Raw genomic sequence first — 21,003 nt, 5'->3', positions numbered from 1 at the left:
TATTCCATTGTATGGCTATATTAACACCACATTTTGTTTATTCAATAGTTGATAGGCATTTGAGTTCTCACTTTTTGGCTCTTATGAAAAAAATCCTGCTATCAACATTCATGGATAAGATTTTTTGCAGACATGTATTTTCATTTCTCTTGAGTATGTCCATACCCAAGAAAGGAATTGCTGAGTCATTTTGGCAACTCTATAACTTTTTGGGAATTGCCAAACTGTTTTCCAAAGTGGCTACACCATTTTACATTGATTTACAGTGAATGAGCTTTTTGATTTCTCTACATCATCACTGACATTTTTTCCATTTTCTTTTTTTAAATCATTGCCACCTTCTGTCAGATAATCTTGCATGTGAATGGATCGCTTTTCCATCTCTTTCTGGCATGTCCTGCAGAGGTGGGGCTGAGGCCTCCTGCCATTGTCCCTATCTGGGAAGCATAGTGGAGGTGGGACCCTTCACCTACCTGAGAGATCCTGAGTCTGTTTTCAGACTGAGTACTGGGATAACTACAGTCATGCTTTGTTTGGGTAGTCCAAGTCTGCTCCCCAGCAGAAGACCTGGATTAGGGCTGGGGCTCCTAGGCCGTTGGCCATGGTGTTTCTAAGAACACCCACCATTTCTGGACAGAACCTGGAAATAGCTAGGCAGCAGCCTTTTGAATCATGATGATAGTACTTTCTGCCAGAGGGGAAACCGCATGATGCTTCCACCTGTCAGTTTATCAGACTGCTTGCTTTCCAGTGATTTGAGTCCTCCACCATGAGGCCAGGGCTGCTATTGGTTCCCAGCACCTGGAGTCGTCAGGAAGGTCAGTCAGTCAGTCAGTTCAGTCGCTCAGTCATGTCCAGCTCTTTGCGACCCCATGAGCTGCAGCACACCAGGCCTCCCTGTCCATCACCAACTCCCGGAGTCCACCCAAACCCATGTCCACTGAGTCGGTGATGCCATCCAACCATCTCATCCTTTGTTGTCCCCTTCTCCTCCCGCCCTCAATCTTTCCCAGCATTAGGGTCTTTTCCAATGAGTCAGCTCTTTGCATCAGGTGGCCAAAGGATTGGAGTTTCAGCTTCAACATCAGTCCTTCCAATGAACACTCAGAACTGATCTCCTTCAGGATAGTAGGATCTCCTTGCAGTCCAAGGGACTCTCAAGAGTCTTCTCCAACACCACAGTTCAAAAGCATCCATTCTTCTGTGCTCAGCTTTTTTTAGAGTCCGTCTCTTACATCCATACATGACTACTGGAAAAACCATAGCCTTGACTAGATGGACCTTTGTCGACAAAGTAATGTTTCTGCTTTTTAATATGCTATCTAGGTTAGTCATAACTTTCCTTCCAAGGAGTAAGCATTTTTTAATTTCATGGCTGCAGTCACCATCTGCAGTGATTTTGGAGCCCAGAAAAACAGTCAGCCACTGTTTCCACCATTTCCCCATCTATTTGCCATGAAGTGATGGGACTGGATGCCATAATCAGTTTTCTGAATGTTGAGCTTTAAGCCAACTTTTTCACTCTCCTCTTCCACGTTCATCAAGAGGCTCTTTAGTTCTTTTTCACTTTCTGCCATGCCGCACGGGCGCAGCAGCTGCAATGGCGCACAGGAAGGCCAGGGCAGCCCTCAAAGATAAGGCTGGACAGTCAATCCCAGAACAGTGAGGGAAGAGCCAGTTCTTTTGGGTGAAACTCTCCCCAGCGTTCGGTATCCCTGGAGATGAGGAAGGAGCCTCAAGCTTCACTGAACACTTAGAGTGTTAATGGAATCCAAGGACTGGGTGAAATTCTCAAGATAAGACCTCAGGCTACCCCCACATGGCAGTGAGCTATTTCAGACCTGACCTGATCCCTTCAGTGCTGGAGACTCAGCAAAGCCCACCCATTCCACAGCAGACACAGGGCAATTGTGGGGAGTTTTGGGAAAGAGGATCTCCAGTGCAAATATGATAACCCTGGCTAAGCCAGGAGTGCCCTGCCCTGAGGCACCACAAGAAACCTGGGTGTCAGGAGTAGCTGTGAGCACCTCATAGTGTCCCCGGCTCCAAGGGACTTGGGGACCCTTCCCAGTAAATTTTACTCTGTTACAGGTGCTCCTTTTCTCCTATTTTGATTGTTCCCAAAGTGACTATTCAGGCAACAGGATTCTGGTGGAAAAAACAGTGAGAACATCTTTGAGACTTACAACAGTCATATAAGAAGTCCCCAACAGGAGTCTTCAACCCCTTCCCACATGTATTCTCCCCTCTCCCTCACCGTACCTTTTCTCTCTGGACCAGTTTCTTGTAGACAGTGTCTGGGAAGGATCGCAGGGGACAGAACTTGCCGGTGCCCTCAGCACACATGAAGACACCGTTCTCGTACACGACCCGGCCTCGGCTGATGGTGACCAGCGGGACGCCGTGGCAACGCATGTTCTCGTACAGGTTGAAGTCTCCTCCCTGCACTTGGGTGCTGGCGGAGATGGTCCTGGTGGGAAGGCAGTGGAGGGAGAGAATGCCATGAGAGGAGGTAAAGCTGTCACCTCTCAACAGAAGGGAAGATGCTCAGGGGAAGAGGTGATGATGCTCAGTGGAAAGGAAGGGCTCCCAAAGGCTAGAATGAATTACGTCACCACAAATTTATCTGTTGAAGTCCCAGTCCCCAGTACCTCAGAAGGTGACTATATTCGGCGATAAGGCCTTTAAAGAACTTATTAAAGTAAAATGAGGTCATACAGGTGGGCCCTAATCCAATCAAATGGGTATCTTTATAAGAGGAAATCGAGATGCCAGAAGTGCGCACACAGAGGAAGTGCCACATAGAGACACAGGGAAGAGATGACCTCTACAAACCAAGGGTCTCAGAATGAAATCAGCTCTGCTGGCACCTTGATCTTGGACTTCTAGCCTCCAGGACTGTGAGAAAAATGAATTTCTATTGTTCAAGCCTCCTGTCTGTGTTCAAGCCTCCTCCTATTTTGTTATGGGAGCACCCTAGCTGACTGACATACTGGCCTACACTCTAGGGGTCTTTCTGCCAACAGCAATCACTAACAGCCACACCCACAAGAGCAACAGGGACCAGCCCCCGGCTGGATGCAGAATCTGACTTCTCAAGTGCCCTAATGGAGAAGCAGGGCAGGGATCTGGGCAAGGGGCTGGGCAGTGGTGCACAGGGAAAACTTTTTCTGCAGTTCAACTTTTTACCTTCAAAATCCCAGCACATTTTTGTCTTGTTCACTATTAGCTTGTGCGTCTAGAAAAGTGCTTGGCAAATGGTAGCACCTAACAGATATTTGTTGACTGAATGAAGTTTAGTATTGGAAAACAATTCCCATCTCCCCTGGTCAAACCTCTGAGTAAAGATGATGCCCTGTATCCTGCAGCTTGATAATTCCTGATGCATTTCATTTACTCACTCAAGTTGTATTCATAAATGCTGTGGGTGTCAGGTGCTGTGTGCTCGAGAGAATGCACACTCTCAACGAGGGAAGCAGAGGGTTTGTGGAAGAGTCTGGAACTGAGTGTCAGGACATCTGTCTGGTTCAGCCTCTTACTAGCTATGTGATATGGGGAGTCCCTCTACTCTCTGCTCTTAGTTTCTTCAGTGAGTGATACTCACTCAGTTGTGTCTAACTCTTTGTGATCCCATGGACTGTAGCCCGCCAGGCTCCTCTGTTCATGGAATTCTCCAGGCAAGAATACTAGAGTGGGTTGCCATTTCCTTTTCCAAGTTTTTTCAATAGTAAAATGGAAGTAAGAACTCCAGCCTTGAGTGCTTCTAAGGGCTGTGAGATAAGCAAATGAGATCATTGATGTGATGCAGTTGTGAAAACCTGTAAAGTGCTGTGCGCATGGAGCTTGCCCTGTGGCAAGTCTTCAGACCTTCTTGTTCATTGTTGCATCCCTAGTGCTTGGACCATGGCAAAACCTCAAGTATTTGTTGAATTGAACACATCTCAGGGACATCCTGCTCTATGCTAGACGTAGGGGAAAGATGATGCTTTGGAGTTCTGTAACACAAGGTCCTTAAAAACCCCATCCCTCAGCCCTGGAGACAAGTAGCAGGCTTTACTTGGTGGCTTCGGGGTCCCACACCACCACGTCGGCATCAGCTCCAGGGATGATGCGGCCCTTTCGGGGATACAGGTTGAGAATCTTGGCTGCGTTGGAACTGGTAACGGCCACAAAACGGTTCTCATCCATCTTTCCTCCAACCTGAAACATGGCCAAAGTGTCAGGTCAACCAAGGTCCTGTGTGTGTGCCTCACACCCCCTGTCACTGTTGTGCGCTTTTAGTTGGTCTGAACAATGGTGCTGAGAAGGACAATGCCATGGGCATCATCTTGGATGAGACAATCTGCATGGCTTGGTTCCCACGTGCTCATTTCCTCCTCTCTTCTTCTAGTAACAGTGGTGGGTGGGCCCTTCTTCCAAATGGTGGCTTTCTTGGGGCAAATCTACCTCCTGTTTGTAAAACCAGGTCTACTCATGTGCTCACTATGGATAAATTGGGAGCTTTCCTAGATCCATGAAGGGACGTATATTCTGTGCTGGAAAGGCATCTTATAGCCCCACCCATGAGTGCACCATGGACATTCTTCAAAGGGGATTCCTAGAACTTCCCTGGTGGTCTAGATGTTAAGAATCGCCTTCCAATGCAGGGGACATGAGTTTGATCCTTGGTTGGGGAACTAAGATCCCACATGCTGCTGAGCAAATAAGCCTGTCCACCCCAACTAAAGAAAAACCTGTGAGCCACAATGAAAGATCCCATGTGCTGCAACTAAGACTCGGCAAAGCCAAATAAATAAATAAATTTTAAAAAGGGATTCCTGAGCTGCCTCAGGGTCTTCCCTGAGCTGGTGGCTTAGCCTTGTGTATTTCAAATTTCTTCAGGCTCATCCCCTAAAACTGCATCTAATCTGTGATAGGTCAAGACCAAACTACTTATTCTTCAGGGGCAGAACAGGTGGTATTCAAATGAAGTCCTAGTCTCTGTCTTTACTATTGGACAAAAGATACCAAGATTTTTAAAGAAAGTTCATATCCCCTGGCCCAGAAATCCATTTCTAGGAATCTGTCCTCAGAAAACAATTAGAAATGCTGACATACACTCATGAACAAAGAAATTCTGTGCAGTGTTATTGCTAAATGCAAAAATTTGAAGCAGTTGAAAGTTCCAAACATCAGGGAAGCTGTAACTGAATATGGTGCTTCCATGGGAGGAAATTTCGTTTAGTTATTAACAAAGATGTTTTTAAAGAACTTTTACTGATATAGGAAGACACTCAAAATACACTTTTATGTGAGAAAAAAAGATAAACCCAGTAATCAAAATAATGTATGCTTCATGCATAGAGCTTGGGAAGAAATATACCAAAATATTAATAATTTCTCAGTTTGGAATTATGGTTTTTTCTAGTACTTTTCTGTATTTTCCAAATTGTCATGCTAGGACTTCTTACTTTTCAGATCAGGAAAATAAAAAAGACCTTTTCTGTTTTGAGTGAAACAGGAGCTGTAGTTGACCCAGCCCTCCTAAGTGTGAAAATTCTTCTGCGGCCCAGTGCTGGGTGGGGTCCTGGAAACGTACCACGCCTCTCTCCCAGATGACGCTCATGCGGTCCTGAACCCCAGTCACACCGTGTGGGATCTTGGTGAAGTCCTCCTTGCCCATAGCTTTCTGTTTCGTGGTGAAAGGCCGGTGATCTGATGCCACAATGTTCAAAGTATCACTGGGTAAAGAGAAGGACATGACCAGTAAGGGGAGGGGAGGCCAGGGTCCCAGAGGGTGAGGGCAGGGAAAAACCTTTGCTTGGGAACCTGGCAAAGCGGGTTTCAGTCTCCACTCTGATACTTCAGAGCTGTATGACCTCTAATGAGTTAATCTGTGAGAACCTCAGTTTACACATCTGCAGAATGGGAATGTGTGCTGACCACGGCACAGAATGCCAGGGTCATAGAAGACATTGAGAGTGGTCTTTGTGATGTTGACTTTAAGAGTTAAGAGAATGAACAGAGAAAAATTGAACTTAAGAGTTTAAAGAGAGAGGGTGGAGGTAGTTTTACTTCCCCAGAAACATATACCAACTCCCTCTCATCTCCCCGCTCAACCCCCACCAGGCTCTGCTGGCAACAAGCACGTTCTTGGTGAAATACTCAAGTTCTGTGTTAAGCTTTGTGGGAAGAGGATGGACAAGACAGAAGAGAAGTCTGGCTCGATGAGCCAGCAATGACATGGCAGTGGGTCATCGCCGCGGCCGTCTGTGACCGTGGTCCTCAGATGGTTGCTGAGGCTGTGGTGGGTGAGGCACGGCCGAGCTCTTGAGGGGCTCCTGGGCCAGCTCAGAACTCGGGGTGGAGACTTATGTGGGTGAGAGTTCACATGGTGGCAGACCCTCTGCCTGAGGAGGCAGGCAGGTGGCTGGCCCGTGTTCAGAGATCTCCGTGGGCCTCAGAAGTGGTGAGGGGGAGCTCACCAGGCTTGCCCAGGCCAGGAGAGCCTCAGGAGGAAACACCCTAAGAGGGCAGGGAGGGGCCTGGCTGGAACTTGGGGGCCTGGTGGGAGAGGGGATGGCACAGCAGGGGCCCTGGAGTCTGGTTTAACTTGGAGGAGTTACCAAGCCTTGTGTGTGCATGTGGGCCAACCAAGATGCGATCCTCAAAGGGGAATCTTTGAGCAGAAGGCATTATTTGGCTTGGTGAGGCGGCATATTCTTAAGGCTCTCAGATGTTCAGGGTCAGGCTGCACATGGGGCTGCCTCCACTTGGGGCCTGGCAGGGCTTTCCCCAAATGACTACTATCCTTGGCAAAATCCACAGTGACATGACTTAGCTCCTCCGTGGCAGAGGCTGGCAGCTTCCAGCACCAAAGATGCTGCTGTGGCCCCCCTGAGAGACTGCACGAGGGGCTCCTCCACTGAGCAGAGGGTTTGTTTTAGTGTTCCCAGAGACCACCCCCCCCACCTCCCCCAGACCCACAGAACCTGCCAGCAATGAACAGAATCTTCGGTTTTCACTTTTTCTTGGGCATTCTCCAGAATCCTGGGTGGGGCTCAGATCAGAAAATGCTCATCAGAGTCACGGGCTGAGGACCCATGGACCCCATGCTTTAACTGACAAGTCTAACTGAGTCCTCGCCTTTCTTAAAAGGCCCACACACAAGTAAGTGTTCTCTAGGCAGGAGTGAATGAGGGGGGCACATTCCAGAAGGGCTTTTGGGGATCTCCAGTGCTGCCAGGAATCTGGGAGATATGACACACCCATCCTTATTCTTTAAAACATCACTAACTTTTGTTAAGTACTTTAAAAATGTGCTGTTCTGCACTTAGTCACTCTGACTCTTTGAGTTGTATCTGACTCTTTGTGACCCGATGGACTGAAGCCTGCCAGGCTCCTCTGCCCATGGGGATTCTCCAGGCAAGAGTACTAGAGTGGGTTGCCATACCCTCTTCCAGGGGATCTTCCAACCCAGGGATCGAACCCAGGTCTCCCACGTTGCAGGTGGATTTTTTTTACTGTCTGAACCACCAGGGAAGCCCACTTTAAAAATATATAAGTTCAAATGAAAGAATTTCTGGTCTCTTTAAGAAGTCAGATTTTAAATAAAGGACAAATCCTGACATCTACAGATTGTACTTTTTACCCTGATATACCTGAAGAGATCATATCCTAAAATAGGTAATTATAAAGCAGCTCATATTTTCTTATAGAAATATGTTAATTAGTGTGTGGGTTTTCTATCAAGTACTTTGCATAATACCAATTATCACTAAAATGTCATAAAAGCAAAATTATAGTAATCATGAATTCCTAAAAATGTTAAAAATATGCTCCAAATTCTATAAAATTATACAAGTTTACAATTTGCACTGATTAAAAAAGGGATTCAAACTATTCTCATAATTATTCACATGAAATTATAATTCTATTTAAATGAATAGAATTTAGTTGAATAATTTAAACAAATTTGACAAAATAAGCTAGAAATAAAAACTTGAAATTATTCAATTAATAATACTTTTCTTCCTCTGCTTATTTAAATTTGTGGGGGTTTGGGAATTCATTACCTTTTTGTTCTTTTCGTAAATTTGCTTGTGAGGTATTTCAAAAGATTCTTTGACCTTAGAACAGAGCCAAAACTATTATCATGGGTTCCTGATACTGGTTTGTTTTTCTTGTATTGATAATAGTGAAAAGGAACCTGGTTTTTCCCCCAAACAAGCATTTTTAAAAGTAAGAGCTGATCTAGCATTTCTCCCTTTACTCTCTCAAATTGGTTAAAACTCTCAGAGCTGCCACTGCTCAGAATCTTAGCACTTTATGGGACAGACTATAATTACTGCCACTATGCCACAGCATATCCTACCCCTCCAGGGGCCACCGCGGCCCCAGGACCCTACCACCTGCACTCCAGTCATATTTGGAAAGCCCCACAGTGCTCTCTGAGAAGGCAATGGCACCCCACTCCAGTACTCTTGCCTGGAAAATCCCATGGACGGAGGAGCCTGGTGGGCTGCAGTCCATGGGGTTTCGAAGAGTCAGACACGACTGAGTGACTTCACTTTCACTTTTCACTTTCATGCATCGGAGAAGGAAATGGCAACCTGCTCCAGTGTTCTCGCCTGGAAAATCCCAGGGACGGCAGAGCCTGGTGGGCTGCCGTCTGTGGAGTCGCACAGAGTCAGACACGACTGCAGTGACTTAGCAGCAGCAGCAGTGCTGTTTAGGTTGTTAACAGAGCAAGATGTTGAGCAGAAATTCTCCAGTTGTTACTCAAGCAACCAAGACTGAAAACAAAGGACATGGATAAGATAAATGCCCCTTATCTAACAACAGCCACCTCCAACTGGGGCTGGTCACGTCCCTCAACACCCCCCATCATCATCCTAGCAGAAGTGTATCACTATCCCCACGTCTATAAAAGCAGAAGACAGCAAGGGCGACTGAGGTGTTTGGTAAAATGGCGGGTTCTGTGGTCTTGCCCTTCTTCCTGTTTTCATGAGTTGAATGGTACTTTCCCTTTCCCCCAACTAGTCTACCTCAGAGTCAAGAGGGGACATTTAAAGAGGTTCACCTGTGGAGATCAGAGGGGACAGGAGCAGGCACCTGCTTGGAAGATGGGCGGGTGGGCTTGCCTGAGCCTCTGAATGAGGAGAGCCAGGTCATGGGGGTGGGGCAGCCTGTAATCCCATCAAAAGGAGCGGCAAAGCTGCATGAGCTTCCTCTGGGCCCAGACTCTGCAGAAGGTGATGAGGCTTAAGCTGCTGGCCCAGGTTCCTGTTCACAGGGAAGCTGGGAAGGGGCAGGTTAGAGGAGGTAAAGATGGGGACTCCCCTGGTGGCCCAGTGACTAACACGTTGCATTTCCACAGCAGGGGGCCTGGGTTTGATCCCTGGTCAGGGTGCTAGGTCCCACTAAAGATACCACATGCCGCAAGGAAGATCAAAGATCCCGAGTGCGGCAACGAAGACCCAGCAAAGCCAAAAAGATGGTTTTTTTTAAAAAAGAAGTCAAGCTGGACTCCATCTCCTGAGTCAGAGGATGGCACGAGAGTGGCTCAAGACAGCCCTTATCTGGGCACATACCCGGCACAAGGAGGGCCCAGAAGCCAGTCACTTTCTTCCAGAGAAGAAGCAGCAGCAGTTAGTACAGGGGTACAGGCCATGCTTGGGTGTGGAGCAGTGTCCCCCACCCCTTTAATCCTAATCCCCACCAAATTCCCCAAGCTGAGAGTCAGGAGGAGAGGAGACTGACTTTTAAACTGAGCTGGACTTTAATAACCAAAAGGGAAGAAAAAGCAATGGTTTTTACCATTACCTAAACCCTGATGCTGGGAGGGATTGGGCGCAGGAGGAGAAGGGGACGACAGAGGATGAGATGGCTGGATGGCATCACCGACTCAATGGACAAGAGTTTGCGTGAACTCCAGGAGTTGGTGATGGACAGGGAGGCCTGGCATGCTGCATTCCATGGGGTCACAAAGAGTCGAACACGACTGAGCGACTGAACTGAACTGAAGGGTTACTAGAGGCAAGAAAGAATTTGCAAGCCAGTACTGGAACCAAACAAAATCTTTCCATGTTTGTGTCCCACCAAAATCAGACTATCCACTGAAGCATATTATCTAGATTCAGACTGAATGGGAAAAGCAGTTTTGGAAAAACAGGAACTGGAGAAAAGAAGGTCTGGAGGAAGAGGTTAAGGAGAAAGAGGGAGAAGGTGTGGATGAAAAAGGAAAAGAGGAAAGAGGAGGGAGCAACACAGAAGGGAGGGATGCACAATGAGAGTAAACCACGTAGGAAACAATGAGAAGGGGAGGTGAAGGGGAAAAAGAGGAAGATCCAGAAATATTCTCAGATAAGTCAGAGTCTACATCCTATAGCTCCCAGTGGCCTTCAGTGTATGAGAGCAAGGTTCTTTGAAATTCTGAATGGCTACTGTTCACAGTTTTATATACGCTCTTTACTTGTCACCTCAGAAGCTCTCACTCCCAATCACGTGGTCATAGGAGCACCATGGCATGGCAGGAGCTTCGGAGATAGCAACAAAAGCAAAACTCATCCTTTGGACATAAGGAAACCCAACTTAGGTCTGACTGGGGGCCTCTACGATATCACCTTAAAGGTCTACAAATGCCCAGCATGGCCCGAATTGTGACACAAGGCTGCATCATGGTCCAGCTGAGGTGCCTTACTTGGCCAGCAGGCTCATGAGGTAGGTTGATGTGTTGGTGTCCAGTCTCAGGGGAGGCACTGTCACGTAGGCGGCTGCGTGGGACCAGTCCTGGTGGTAGTAGTGTAAGCCCGTGAGCGTGGCATGTGCAGTGGTGGTCTCAGCCAGCACGACCTTCCCTGCAAGAAGAGGGCAGTCCGACCATCACCAGGAGGCCAGTGAACCTGGGGGAGCATCGGTCTGAACCTCTCACTGGGCAGGGGAAGAGGCTGAAGTCAGAAAGGAAGGGACTAGCCTGAGCTCGGCTGGGCGTTGGAGACCTCAGCTGTGGTCAAGGCCAGAGTGCTCCCGTGTCCAAAGAGACAGAGGTGGAAGGCAGGGTCCACAGCACAGGTGGGACCCTGGAGGAGGTCTAGCTAGAGGAGAGGTAGGAGGCGGGGTGCAGAAGGCAGTGTGGCGGGAGGGCTGGAAGGCCCTAATTTATATCCCCAGGTTCGTGACTGTGATCTCTTACGCTTGTTATCAGGCCCTCACTGGCACCCTGAGCCGGGCCGGGAGTACAAGCATGGACAAAGCCTTCAGGTGTGGCCAGGTGCTCAGACACACAGGTGTCCCAGGGCTGGTACACTGGGTTCCTGAAGGGGATGTCCAGCTCCAACATTGTCATTTCTCCAGGGAAATTCGTAGGCATTTCCCCCTGAAATGTCCGCTGGAACTCATCCAGGATTTTATGTTGGTTACCAAGGCAACCACTAGCAAAACCCAACAGACCGAAAAAAAAAAAACTACCACCAACAACAAAACAAAACCAATTCATGAGTTGATTAAAAAACCTGGAAAATTTTTACCAGTCTGAGGAGAGGTGACAGACACTTCCTTAAAGCTGTTATGCATACAAATGTGCAGAGGAAAACCCTGATTCTAAGGGGCTGACCCCAGGCCTGGGCAGGAAGACAGCAGGAAAGAGAAGGGCAGGGTAGCCTCAGGGCCTGGCCTCAGGAGCCGGGAGGGAAAGTGCATGAAACTGCTGGGCACCCCTCACATAAGGGCTAACTGCCCAGCCCACCCTACTAACTCACCTTGCATCTTAGCAGCTGCAATAACATCACCGGCTGAGATGCTGGACACGTTGACCAGATAGATGGGACAGTGAGTCTAAACACAGGAAACATGGTGGGAAGGAGAGAGCATCAACCCCGTAACAAACATCAAGATGACCAGACCAGATAATCCTGGCCCCAGCACTTCCCCTCCATCGCTCAGCACCCTCCTTAGGCTGACGGTCTTCTGCACAGAATGCAGGCTTGGCAGCTGCAGGCTAGGGAAACCCCACAAAACAAGGAGGGGACAGGTGGTGCCCAGCACCAGAGCCCACAGGGGGAACATCTGGGTAAGATGTCAAGTGCTGAACCTCACATTTTCTACCAGCCAACACCAAGACTATTTACAACTTAAAATGAAGGACTTTTAATTTCCTGTTCGTGAACGTGAAGACCTAGATATAGTTGTGTATTATGTCCCATATCTAAAATCACGATGCCTGCCATCTGAAGGCTGCTTTATGCGCAGACAGAATGTACCCTATCCCAGAGAAGAAATGTTACCCAAGAGGTTCAGGGTCCAGTCTACATCAGACAGGACCAGTCTTGCAAATGGACACCTGGATTATAACACTGATTAACTTTTCCTCTACTGAACTGTGCAACCATGGTCCACGGTTTCACTTCTCTGGGAATATGTTTAAGCTAAAAAAATGAGGAATTGCCCTTTTGTTGTTCAGATCTTTCCTTACTCTGGGGTAAGTTTCCATCAGGAAGTAATTGCTAGTATAATTATTGTTATAACAGTAAAATGATGTCCTTGTCCAGCTTCTAGACTTATAAAGGGCTACTGGGAAACTTTTCCCAAATGTTATTCTAGTGCCTTCTTTTCTTATCAAATTAGGAGGATAGAGAATTTAGGAATTGGCCTGACATTTGATGTGCTTGGTACAAGTTTCCTGACTAATTCTGAGACCAACTGGACCTCTGACCTCTGTGTTCCCCTGGTGTCCCTAACACCACACCCTTCACCCTCTGCTCACAGCCTTCAAGGTAGCCCAGGTCTTTCCAGAGGAGAAGTTCTCAAGTGTTGGTGCCTGTTAAAATCATTAGTGGGCTTGTTAAAACATAGATTGCTGGGCGTCACCCCCAGTTTCTGATTCAGTGGGTCTGGACAAGCCTGAGCATTTGTGTTTCTGAGATCCTATTTCTAACAAACAATGTGGATGCAGCTAGACCAGAGACTGCACTTAGAAAACTAGTGTTTTAGAGGAGGTAGTTTGGATTATCGGAGAAGGCAATGGGGGCCCACTTCAGTACTCTTGCCTGGAAGATCCCATGGATGGAGGAGCTTGGTAGGCTACAGTCCATGGGGTCGCTAAGAGTTGGATATGACTGAGCGACTTCACTTTCACTTTTCACGTTCACCCATTGGAGTTGGAAATGGCAACCCACTCCAGTGTTCTTGCCAGGAGAATCCTAGGGATGGGGGAGCCTGGTGGGCTGCTGTCTATAGGGTCGCACAGAGTCGGACACAACTGAAGTGACTTAGCAGCAGCAGCAGTTTGGATTATCTGAGCAAAGGGAACCCTCTAATGACAGTTCAGGAGGGGAAATGACCTTGATACAGTGTTTTGCTGTGTATAAAGTGCTTTTCCTTCCATGATTCCTTTGATGCTCAGAACCATCCTGTAAGGAGTGGGTAATAACATCACTCCAATTTTGGATAATGAAACAGTCTGTTGGAATGGTTGATTGACTGGCATGTGAACAGAGCTTGTCTTTGATCAAGCTTGTCATTTCTCTTGCTTGTTCTCACCACCACGCTACATCATTGCTCCCTTACCCTGAACTGCACCAAGAAAAAAATCACGAATGGCCCAGAGCTAGAGGTCTGAATTGTGATTCTCTAAGTAAAAATCTTTGTTCCTCTAGAAGAAACAGATTCCAGTTGCTGTGAGGCTCTGTGGTCCCCACCTTGCCTCGCCTTCCTTGGGAGCTGTTTCCACTTGAGCAATGAACCAGATGTCAGTAAGCCCAGTGGGGTGGAACAGAGAGCCAGTGGCAAGCAGCGCTCCTATCATGGCTGTGGGAATAACAGTGTTCATTTAGCAAACGATGTCCATTTGGGGTCCTGTGAGCCAGACCTGGTGCTAGCACCAGAGCAGATTGGGGATCCACCGTCCAGGCTGGTTTCTGACCCCAGAGTTGAAAATGGGCTGAGAGTGAGCTGGGGTGTACTTACCCTGTTTGCAATGGTGATAACTCGGTGAGTGGCTTCTGCTTCCAGCTGTTAGGAACAGAGGACAGGAAGAAAACAAACTTCATCATCTCCCCAAGCAAGCTTACCTCTGCCTAATACCCCACCCTGTAGAAAGTGCTGGAATGTCTGACTCAGAGCTGGAGGGGCCAACTGCACCCACAGGCACTGGCCTGGGAGGAAATCCTGAGCAGGGGCACCAAGTTCCAGCCACCTCTGGTCACCTCAAGAGCATCCTAGGACTTAGTGTTCCAGGCGTGTCTTCCCTGGACGCTACTCAGGGCTTAATTCAAAGGCAACAAAACAAGAGCAAACAAAAACACCTCCCCTGGTTTCTGGTGTCTTCTCTCCACAGCCATCTCAGCACTATAGCAAAGGAGCAACACAGACTGATTTCAAGCAGGAAATTAGCCTAGATCAGGATTTCTGAACCTTGACACTATCGACATTTTGCGTGAGATAATTCTTTGTGGTGGAGGCTGAATGGACATTGTGGGCTCTTCAGCAGCAGCCCCGACCTCTACCTACTAGATGCCAGTAACATCCTCCTCCTGAGTTGGGATAACCCAAAATATCTGAAGCTCCAATACTTTGGCCATCTGATGCAAAGAGCCGACTCACTGGAAAAGACCATGATGCTGGGAAAGAGTGAAGGCAGGAAGAGAGGGGAACGACAGAGGTTGAGATGGTTGGATGGCATCACCGACCTGACAAATATGAGTTTGAACAGGCTCTGGGAGATGGTGTAGGACGGGGAAGCATGGCATGCCACAGTCCATGGGGTCGCAAAGAGTCGAACATGACTGAGTGACTGACAATATATCTCTAGACATCACCAAATGTCCCTGAGGAGCAAAATCTCCCCAGATGCTCCCCTTTAATCAGTAGATGATGGTGGTGGTAATTCTTGCTTTTACTACAACTACAGTCAGTGCCTTGCTCCTCTCCTGGTTGGACTCCAAAGTGCAGTCCTGCGCCCATCACCCACCCACCCCTGTTCTCACGGGCACTTTCAATGCATTGTCTTTATTGAAGTTGGTGTGTCTTTCTCTACCAGCTCCGAGGTGCCCAGACTGGAGCTACATTCAAGGGCTCTGACAGATAGGGACAGACCCAGGGCAGGAGTAAGGCTTATAAAGGGCTGACCCAGTATAAGCTGACTTAGTTTCTGTCAGATGGTAGAACCATCACATCCTGTCTCCAGCTCTTCATCCCTCAAGGCTGCCCCATCAATCCTTCATGGGCATCCAACCACCACTCTGCATTTAAGGCTTTGAAGAAACAGATAATAGCTTTCTCCTCACCAGTGGTGGGGGATATCTGAATAGGGCAATAGGGCAAGAATGCATTATTTATCTAATGTGATCCTTCAGAGTCAAATTCTTCAGAAAATGGGAACTGGAGGGCATTTGTGTCAACATCCTGCAAAACCATGCAAAGGTAAAATCAGAGGGCAGAGGAAGGGCAGGCCTTAGTTACCGTTCTCAGCGATGAATAGGAAAAGAGGGAGAGAGCTCACACATGTGCCTCTTGTTTCTAGTGGGAACAGTCCAGAGTTTTCCTCAGACACTCAAAGGGATCTCAGCCCCCAAATGCTGATTCACTGGCTTACAGCCTGGAGTTTCTTCTAGCATCTGAAGGCTCTTTCAGTCTGTCTTTTCTCTCCCAATTTAATTTTGGCCACTGCAACCCCTGACATGCTCGCATGGCCTCCCTCAGAAGGGATCCTTGAAATCAGAACCCAACTCAGGTGGGTTTGCTTCCCCAAAGTGGTCTTCCGCACAGAAGTTCAAGGCCTGGCCAGCTGTGGATAGTAGCAGTGTAGTAGAGTAGCAGTATTAGTTGTATACTCCTGTCCCGACTCTTGGCGACCCCATGGACTGTAGCCTGGTAGGCTCCTCTGTCTATGGAATTCTCCAGGCAACAATACTGGAGTGAGTTGCCATTCCCTTCTCCAGGGGATCTTCCTGACCCAGGGATCAAACCCAGGTCTCCCACAGGGCAGGCAGATTATTTACCATCTGAGCCACCAGTGAAGTCCCAGCTGTAGTATGGAGGAGGCTGCTCCTTGGGAAGCTTCCAGAAGGGAATTTCACCCATGGAGAAAGCAACACCAGACAACCTGTATTCACAGATGTCTCATGCATCCTAAAGATTCTATGAACCTATAGGAAGGACGTTGACAAAGAATGCAGACGTCTTTCTCACCTCCTCTGGACGGCTGATCTCAATGCCTTCTGGGCCTGTGATACCCAAATCTAGTGCTTCCTTTGCTCCCTGAATAATAGCAAAAGAAAGAAAATCGAGAGAATGAGAGAGATACAGAAAACATAACCCAAGGGACTATAAAATATGCTCAGCCCAGCCCATGCCAGTAGGCTTGCTGCTTTTCTCACTTCTGTAATCCTCATCTTTAAAAAAGGGCAGGCTTAATAAAGGGCTCCCCTGAGAGACAGCCCTCCCATTGTATTGGGGGTGACTTCATAATGATTGAAAATATTTTCTTCCTCTTAGAAATACAGTTCAGTCACCAGCCAACAGGCCTGGGACACTAAAGATAAGCACTCTTTATTGATCTGAAAAATCAGAATTTCCTCACTGGAAATCTAGTTAAATCTCCAGCTTCTAGAAATGCCTAGATTAGCCTTTACCCCAAGTGTCCTACTTAAGATCCAGGAGTAAAAAGGGTCTTGTCTGTCTTGGTCCCAGTGAGAAGATCTCTCTAATACCTCTGCTCCTCTGAGGAGGTCCAAAAAGTGGAAGGCTGACTCTTATTTATTCTTATTTTAATGTCACATCTCATTAAAAATACTTCTTAGAGATGCCCCACATTCTTTTGTGGTAATGGAACTTAAATATCATATTAGAATGAAGACATCATCATTCAAGACTTAGAAACCCTTTTGAACTAAAAAAAGGAAGATTTGTTTTTTTACAGACGCTAGATTTGGATTTGGGGGCAAAGATCCATCATCTGGGGTGTTAACATCTCACACTTTCTTTTAGAATTTCTTTTAGAATTTGTCTTATCTGAACCCTGTAGGATGGGTCACGGGTGGTCAAGATCCCTCTGAGAATTGGTGCCCTCCCCCTCTCGCCCATTATTCTCTACTGCCTTGCCTCAGCCACAAGCTCCCCATTTTCAGCATGGACTCGGGCGATGGCTCCAATATCCTTGCAAGCGTGAAACACTTGGTACAGCTCGCTGTCCCGTAGCATATACAAGTCCTTGTAGGTCATGAACATCTGAAACGAGTTGACTCCCTTCTCCCTCACCAGGGTCTCCATTTCCACTTTCACCTGGAGAGCAAAACATAAAGGCAGTGTCACCTGGTACAGACCTGGTGCAGATTATCAAGAGGCTGGCCAGCCACTGCTGGCCCAGCATGGAGGAGAGAGGTAGCTCAGTGGATGGAGCTGCCGCCTGACCACCCGTAACCTCATAGTATGTCACTCTCCTCCCACTCCCCAGGCTGCTGTGAGGTTGCATGAGCAAATGCACACGGAAGTGCTTTGAAAATTGTCCAGCATGCTACAAATACAGAAACGCTATCTGGGCATGTTTCTCGTATCACATAAGCTTGTCTATATTTCTGTCTCCAAATCACCTTTGTTGGTAAATGCACTAATGACTTTCATAGCTTGGTCAGTTCCCTCCAACCCCATAAGGAAGGGGTGTTACAGAGAAGGTATACAAATACTAAAAATCCAGAGACCTAGGGAAAAAATCTAATTTAGGGACAAAGCCAAACATGAAATAACGCTATGTGAATAAGGAGATTGATCCCAGTACTATTTATACTAGGTTAAAAAATGGAAGAAACACTGGTCTGACGATAGGTAAATAAATTGCGATTCATCTACTTGACAGAACACTAAGTGGCCATAGCTTGATGGTCATGAAGACCATGCAGCCAAATGGAGAAGCTCATACTTAAAGCAGAAGAGTTACTATGTAAAAAGCAGGTATGAAAGAGACCAGAAAGAAATGAGCTAGAATAGCAATGGTCATTGTACTGGGGGTGACTGGATTATGAGCTTCCTTTCTTTTCTATTTTTAAAATCTGTGATTAGAAAAAATTTTTTGATTACCATAGAAAAGAATTTAAAATTCTAGATACATGAAAGTCCCCACAATCTCTGGGGAGTTATGGATGACTGGCTTGGCCTCAATGTTGAGGATCTGAGTGGATCCTTGATTCCAGTCCCTTGCTGGGGGAGGGAAGGGAGAGAGGCTCAGGGTAGAAGGGGTCGGGGTCACCCAACCAGGAGGGTGTCCAAATTGGACAAAACCTCCATCTAAGATAAGGGATGGCTGGCATTCAGTATAGATGGCATCTTCTGCCCGGTACCAGGAGGGGAGTCTTCATGTGGGAGGTGGGTGGCTCTGCAGCCTTTCATGAGCACCCTTTTGGAAGTAATGGGCAAGACTGGGTGAATTTCACAATCACAGCTTGTACTCGAGGACAGAAATGCAGTCAGGCTTTCAGTTACCAGCTCAGAAGGGAGTCAGCCTCTTTAGATCAGGGTCCCCAACTGGAGAACTTGGTAAAATCTCTTAATGCTTGTTATTTTTAAGATCCCAGGGCACCCACTCAAGTACTGGCTCATGATTGATGAACACTTGATGAAAGAATGAATACTCAGGCTGCTTCCCCGGGGGCAATAAGCAGTAAAAACTCCAGAAGTGAAGCAAAGTCTAAATGCCTGTGAATCTGTTTTCAGGAAGAACAAGGAAGTGGGAAGCCAAGGAGCAGGGCTTAGACTCTGGCCCTGGAGCCTGGGCAATGGGAGGCCAGGGTAGCCAGGGGCACAGAGGCTGAACTGAGACAGGGCCCGGTGGGAGGTGGCCTCAGGGCACTTAGAGCAGGAGCTGGGGCCCAGCAGAAAACAAGCACCCATTCTTTCTGGGTAAGATGGTAAGATCCATTCTTACCAGGTGGCAGAGTCAGGACAGGACTCTCTGTTCTGAGACCTCAGTGCTGTTACTTCCAGCACAAAATGATTCGATCCTGGGGGCTGACCCCGCTACTCAGCAGTGACCCCTTTGGTGTCAGTGGTACCTAATGTAAAGCATCAGGGCCTGGTGGTCAGAGCAAGGAGCTGGTGCTTCCTGTGTATGTGCTGGAAAACTGGCTCTTTAAATTAGGCAAGACAGCCCCCGCCACATAAAATCTTAAGTGCTCTTTGGTTTAGCATTTGGGGGAGTTAGGATGCTGGCGGGAGGGGCATTCCTCACTGTAGGAGAGTGTCACCCACAGCTGGCTCTCACTAAATGGCCCCTCCGCCAACAAGAGCACTGGTTCTCCTTTCAGGGTTCCGCCCAGCACTGTTACCTTGGGAGCCCACCAGGTGATCCCCACGTGGAGGGCATAGTCACAGCAAACCTTGGGGTCGGCCAGACCCCGGCACTTCTCGTAGGCTTCCACAAGGGACGTCTCCTTGTCAGGCAGGACATGGCCGATGATCATTGTGGTGCCTCCAACGAGTGCTGCCTGAGGGAGATGGGAGAAGCCATCTGGTTACATTTCTACCCACATGTGAGTCGCTGCATGGGGAGACACTGGGTCCTCCGGTGGATATTCAGGACAACCACTGACTCCCACATAGGAGGCAGGGAGGTCCAAGTGCAGCAGTGTTCGGGAAACTGCGAGGAGCTGGAGCTCCTGGGTTACACACAGGAGCCAGTGTGTAACCTTCATCATGACTGTGGACCCAACACGCAAGCCTGCTTCTTCCTCATCTTGGGCTGTGGCTCGGTGCTTTGGAAAAACCACTTAGTGTGTTTCCTCAGCCTCTACTTCCCAATGTGATGATTCACCCCAAATGATTTCTGACCAACTTGGATATATGAGTTAAGTGAAGTAAAAGTTGCTCAGTTGTGTCCAGCTCTTTGCGACCCCATGGACTATACTGTCCATGGAATTCTCCAGGCCAGAATACTGGAGTGGGTAGCCTTTCCCTTCTCCAGGGGATCTTCCCAACCCAGGGATCGAACCCAGGTCTCCTGCATTGTGGGTGGATTCTTTACCAGCTGAGCCACAAACGAAGCCCTGAATATATAGATTAGGTAATTTTATAATATTATTTGTAATATTATCTAGTTACAGATATACATGTAAACCATAATGAAGTTATAACATTATTTTAGTTACAGATATATATGTAAACCATAATGAATAAAATATTAATTTGAATATATTGTTTTGTTTTATTCTCTCACATTTCGTTTAGTAATTCTGGTCAAAGTTTTTATAGACATTTTCAAATCGTTATCTTTGTTTTCAGTTTTTCCAAGAACATTATTTCCATTTGACTTGTTTGAAATAGCATTTTAGGTCCTTGTCTGATTTATCAGTGAAAAACTACCCAGGGTTTGATCCCTGGGTCGGGAAGATCCCCTGGAGAAGGGAATGGTAATCCACTCCAGTATTCTTACCTTGAGAATCCCACGGACAGAGGAGCCTGGCAGGCTACAGTCCATGGGGCTGCAAAGAGTTGGACATGACTGAGTGATTAACATTATCCCTATCATTTTTAAAATATTTTGATGCAGAGTCTTTACCTTGTTGGATGGCTGTGAAAGTCAAAAGTATCACTTTGTAAAGTTTTGCCCTAATATGTGTGTGTAATTATTCAGAATTTAGTTGTTTATCTCTGTTTTCTGTATGGGAGGAAATCAGCACAATGAAACTGTCTTGATGATTTCATGCTTCTCTATTCAGTTAAATCCTTCATCACAAATAAGAAATATTGGGGAATAAGGAAGTGAAAAAAATTAGTTCAGTGGCCAACAAACAAATAAAATGAAAGCTCTTGCAACACTGATTTTCCATGCTGACCCTGGCTGGGTGGGTGAGACTTGTTGCCCTGTTGTCCCGGGAGATGCAGGGGCCTGACTTTTTTCATAACTTGAAGTAACCAACAGAGGGTGCTAGTTCTTCGGTTCACACGTAGGACCCGTGATGTGGGAGGCAGAGAGATGTAGGAAGGGGAAGAGTACCAGATTGTAGCTTTACTAGCTGGCTTCTATTTCGGATTTGG

At 47.3% G+C, this 21,003-nt stretch overlaps 1 protein-coding gene across 1 annotated transcript in view; it reads right to left on the bottom strand.

The window, feature by feature from the left end:
• Nucleotides 1–21,003, bottom strand: part of DPYSL5 (dihydropyrimidinase like 5) — an 89,701-nt gene that overhangs the window by 7,881 nt on the left and 60,817 nt on the right. Inside the window, exons 3-11 of the mRNA XM_004005741.5 lie at nucleotides 19,296–19,454; nucleotides 17,080–17,259; nucleotides 16,168–16,236; nucleotides 13,945–13,989; nucleotides 11,739–11,814; nucleotides 10,682–10,838; nucleotides 5,579–5,720; nucleotides 4,058–4,200; nucleotides 2,263–2,470 (exon numbers count right to left, since the gene is read on the bottom strand). Of these exons, the coding sequence (XP_004005790.4) occupies nucleotides 2,263–2,470; nucleotides 4,058–4,200; nucleotides 5,579–5,720; nucleotides 10,682–10,838; nucleotides 11,739–11,814; nucleotides 13,945–13,989; nucleotides 16,168–16,236; nucleotides 17,080–17,259; nucleotides 19,296–19,454 (1,179 nt within the window). The remainder of the gene's footprint in view (nucleotides 1–2,262; nucleotides 2,471–4,057; nucleotides 4,201–5,578; nucleotides 5,721–10,681; nucleotides 10,839–11,738; nucleotides 11,815–13,944; nucleotides 13,990–16,167; nucleotides 16,237–17,079; nucleotides 17,260–19,295; nucleotides 19,455–21,003) is intronic.

The sequence above is a fragment of the Ovis aries genome, chromosome 3, assembly GCF_016772045.2.
Source record: "Ovis aries strain OAR_USU_Benz2616 breed Rambouillet chromosome 3, ARS-UI_Ramb_v3.0, whole genome shotgun sequence".
Classification (NCBI taxonomy): domain Eukaryota; kingdom Metazoa; phylum Chordata; class Mammalia; order Artiodactyla; family Bovidae; genus Ovis; species Ovis aries.
Note: the sequence above shows the minus strand (reverse complement) of the source record. Positions and strands in the feature narration are given on the sequence as shown.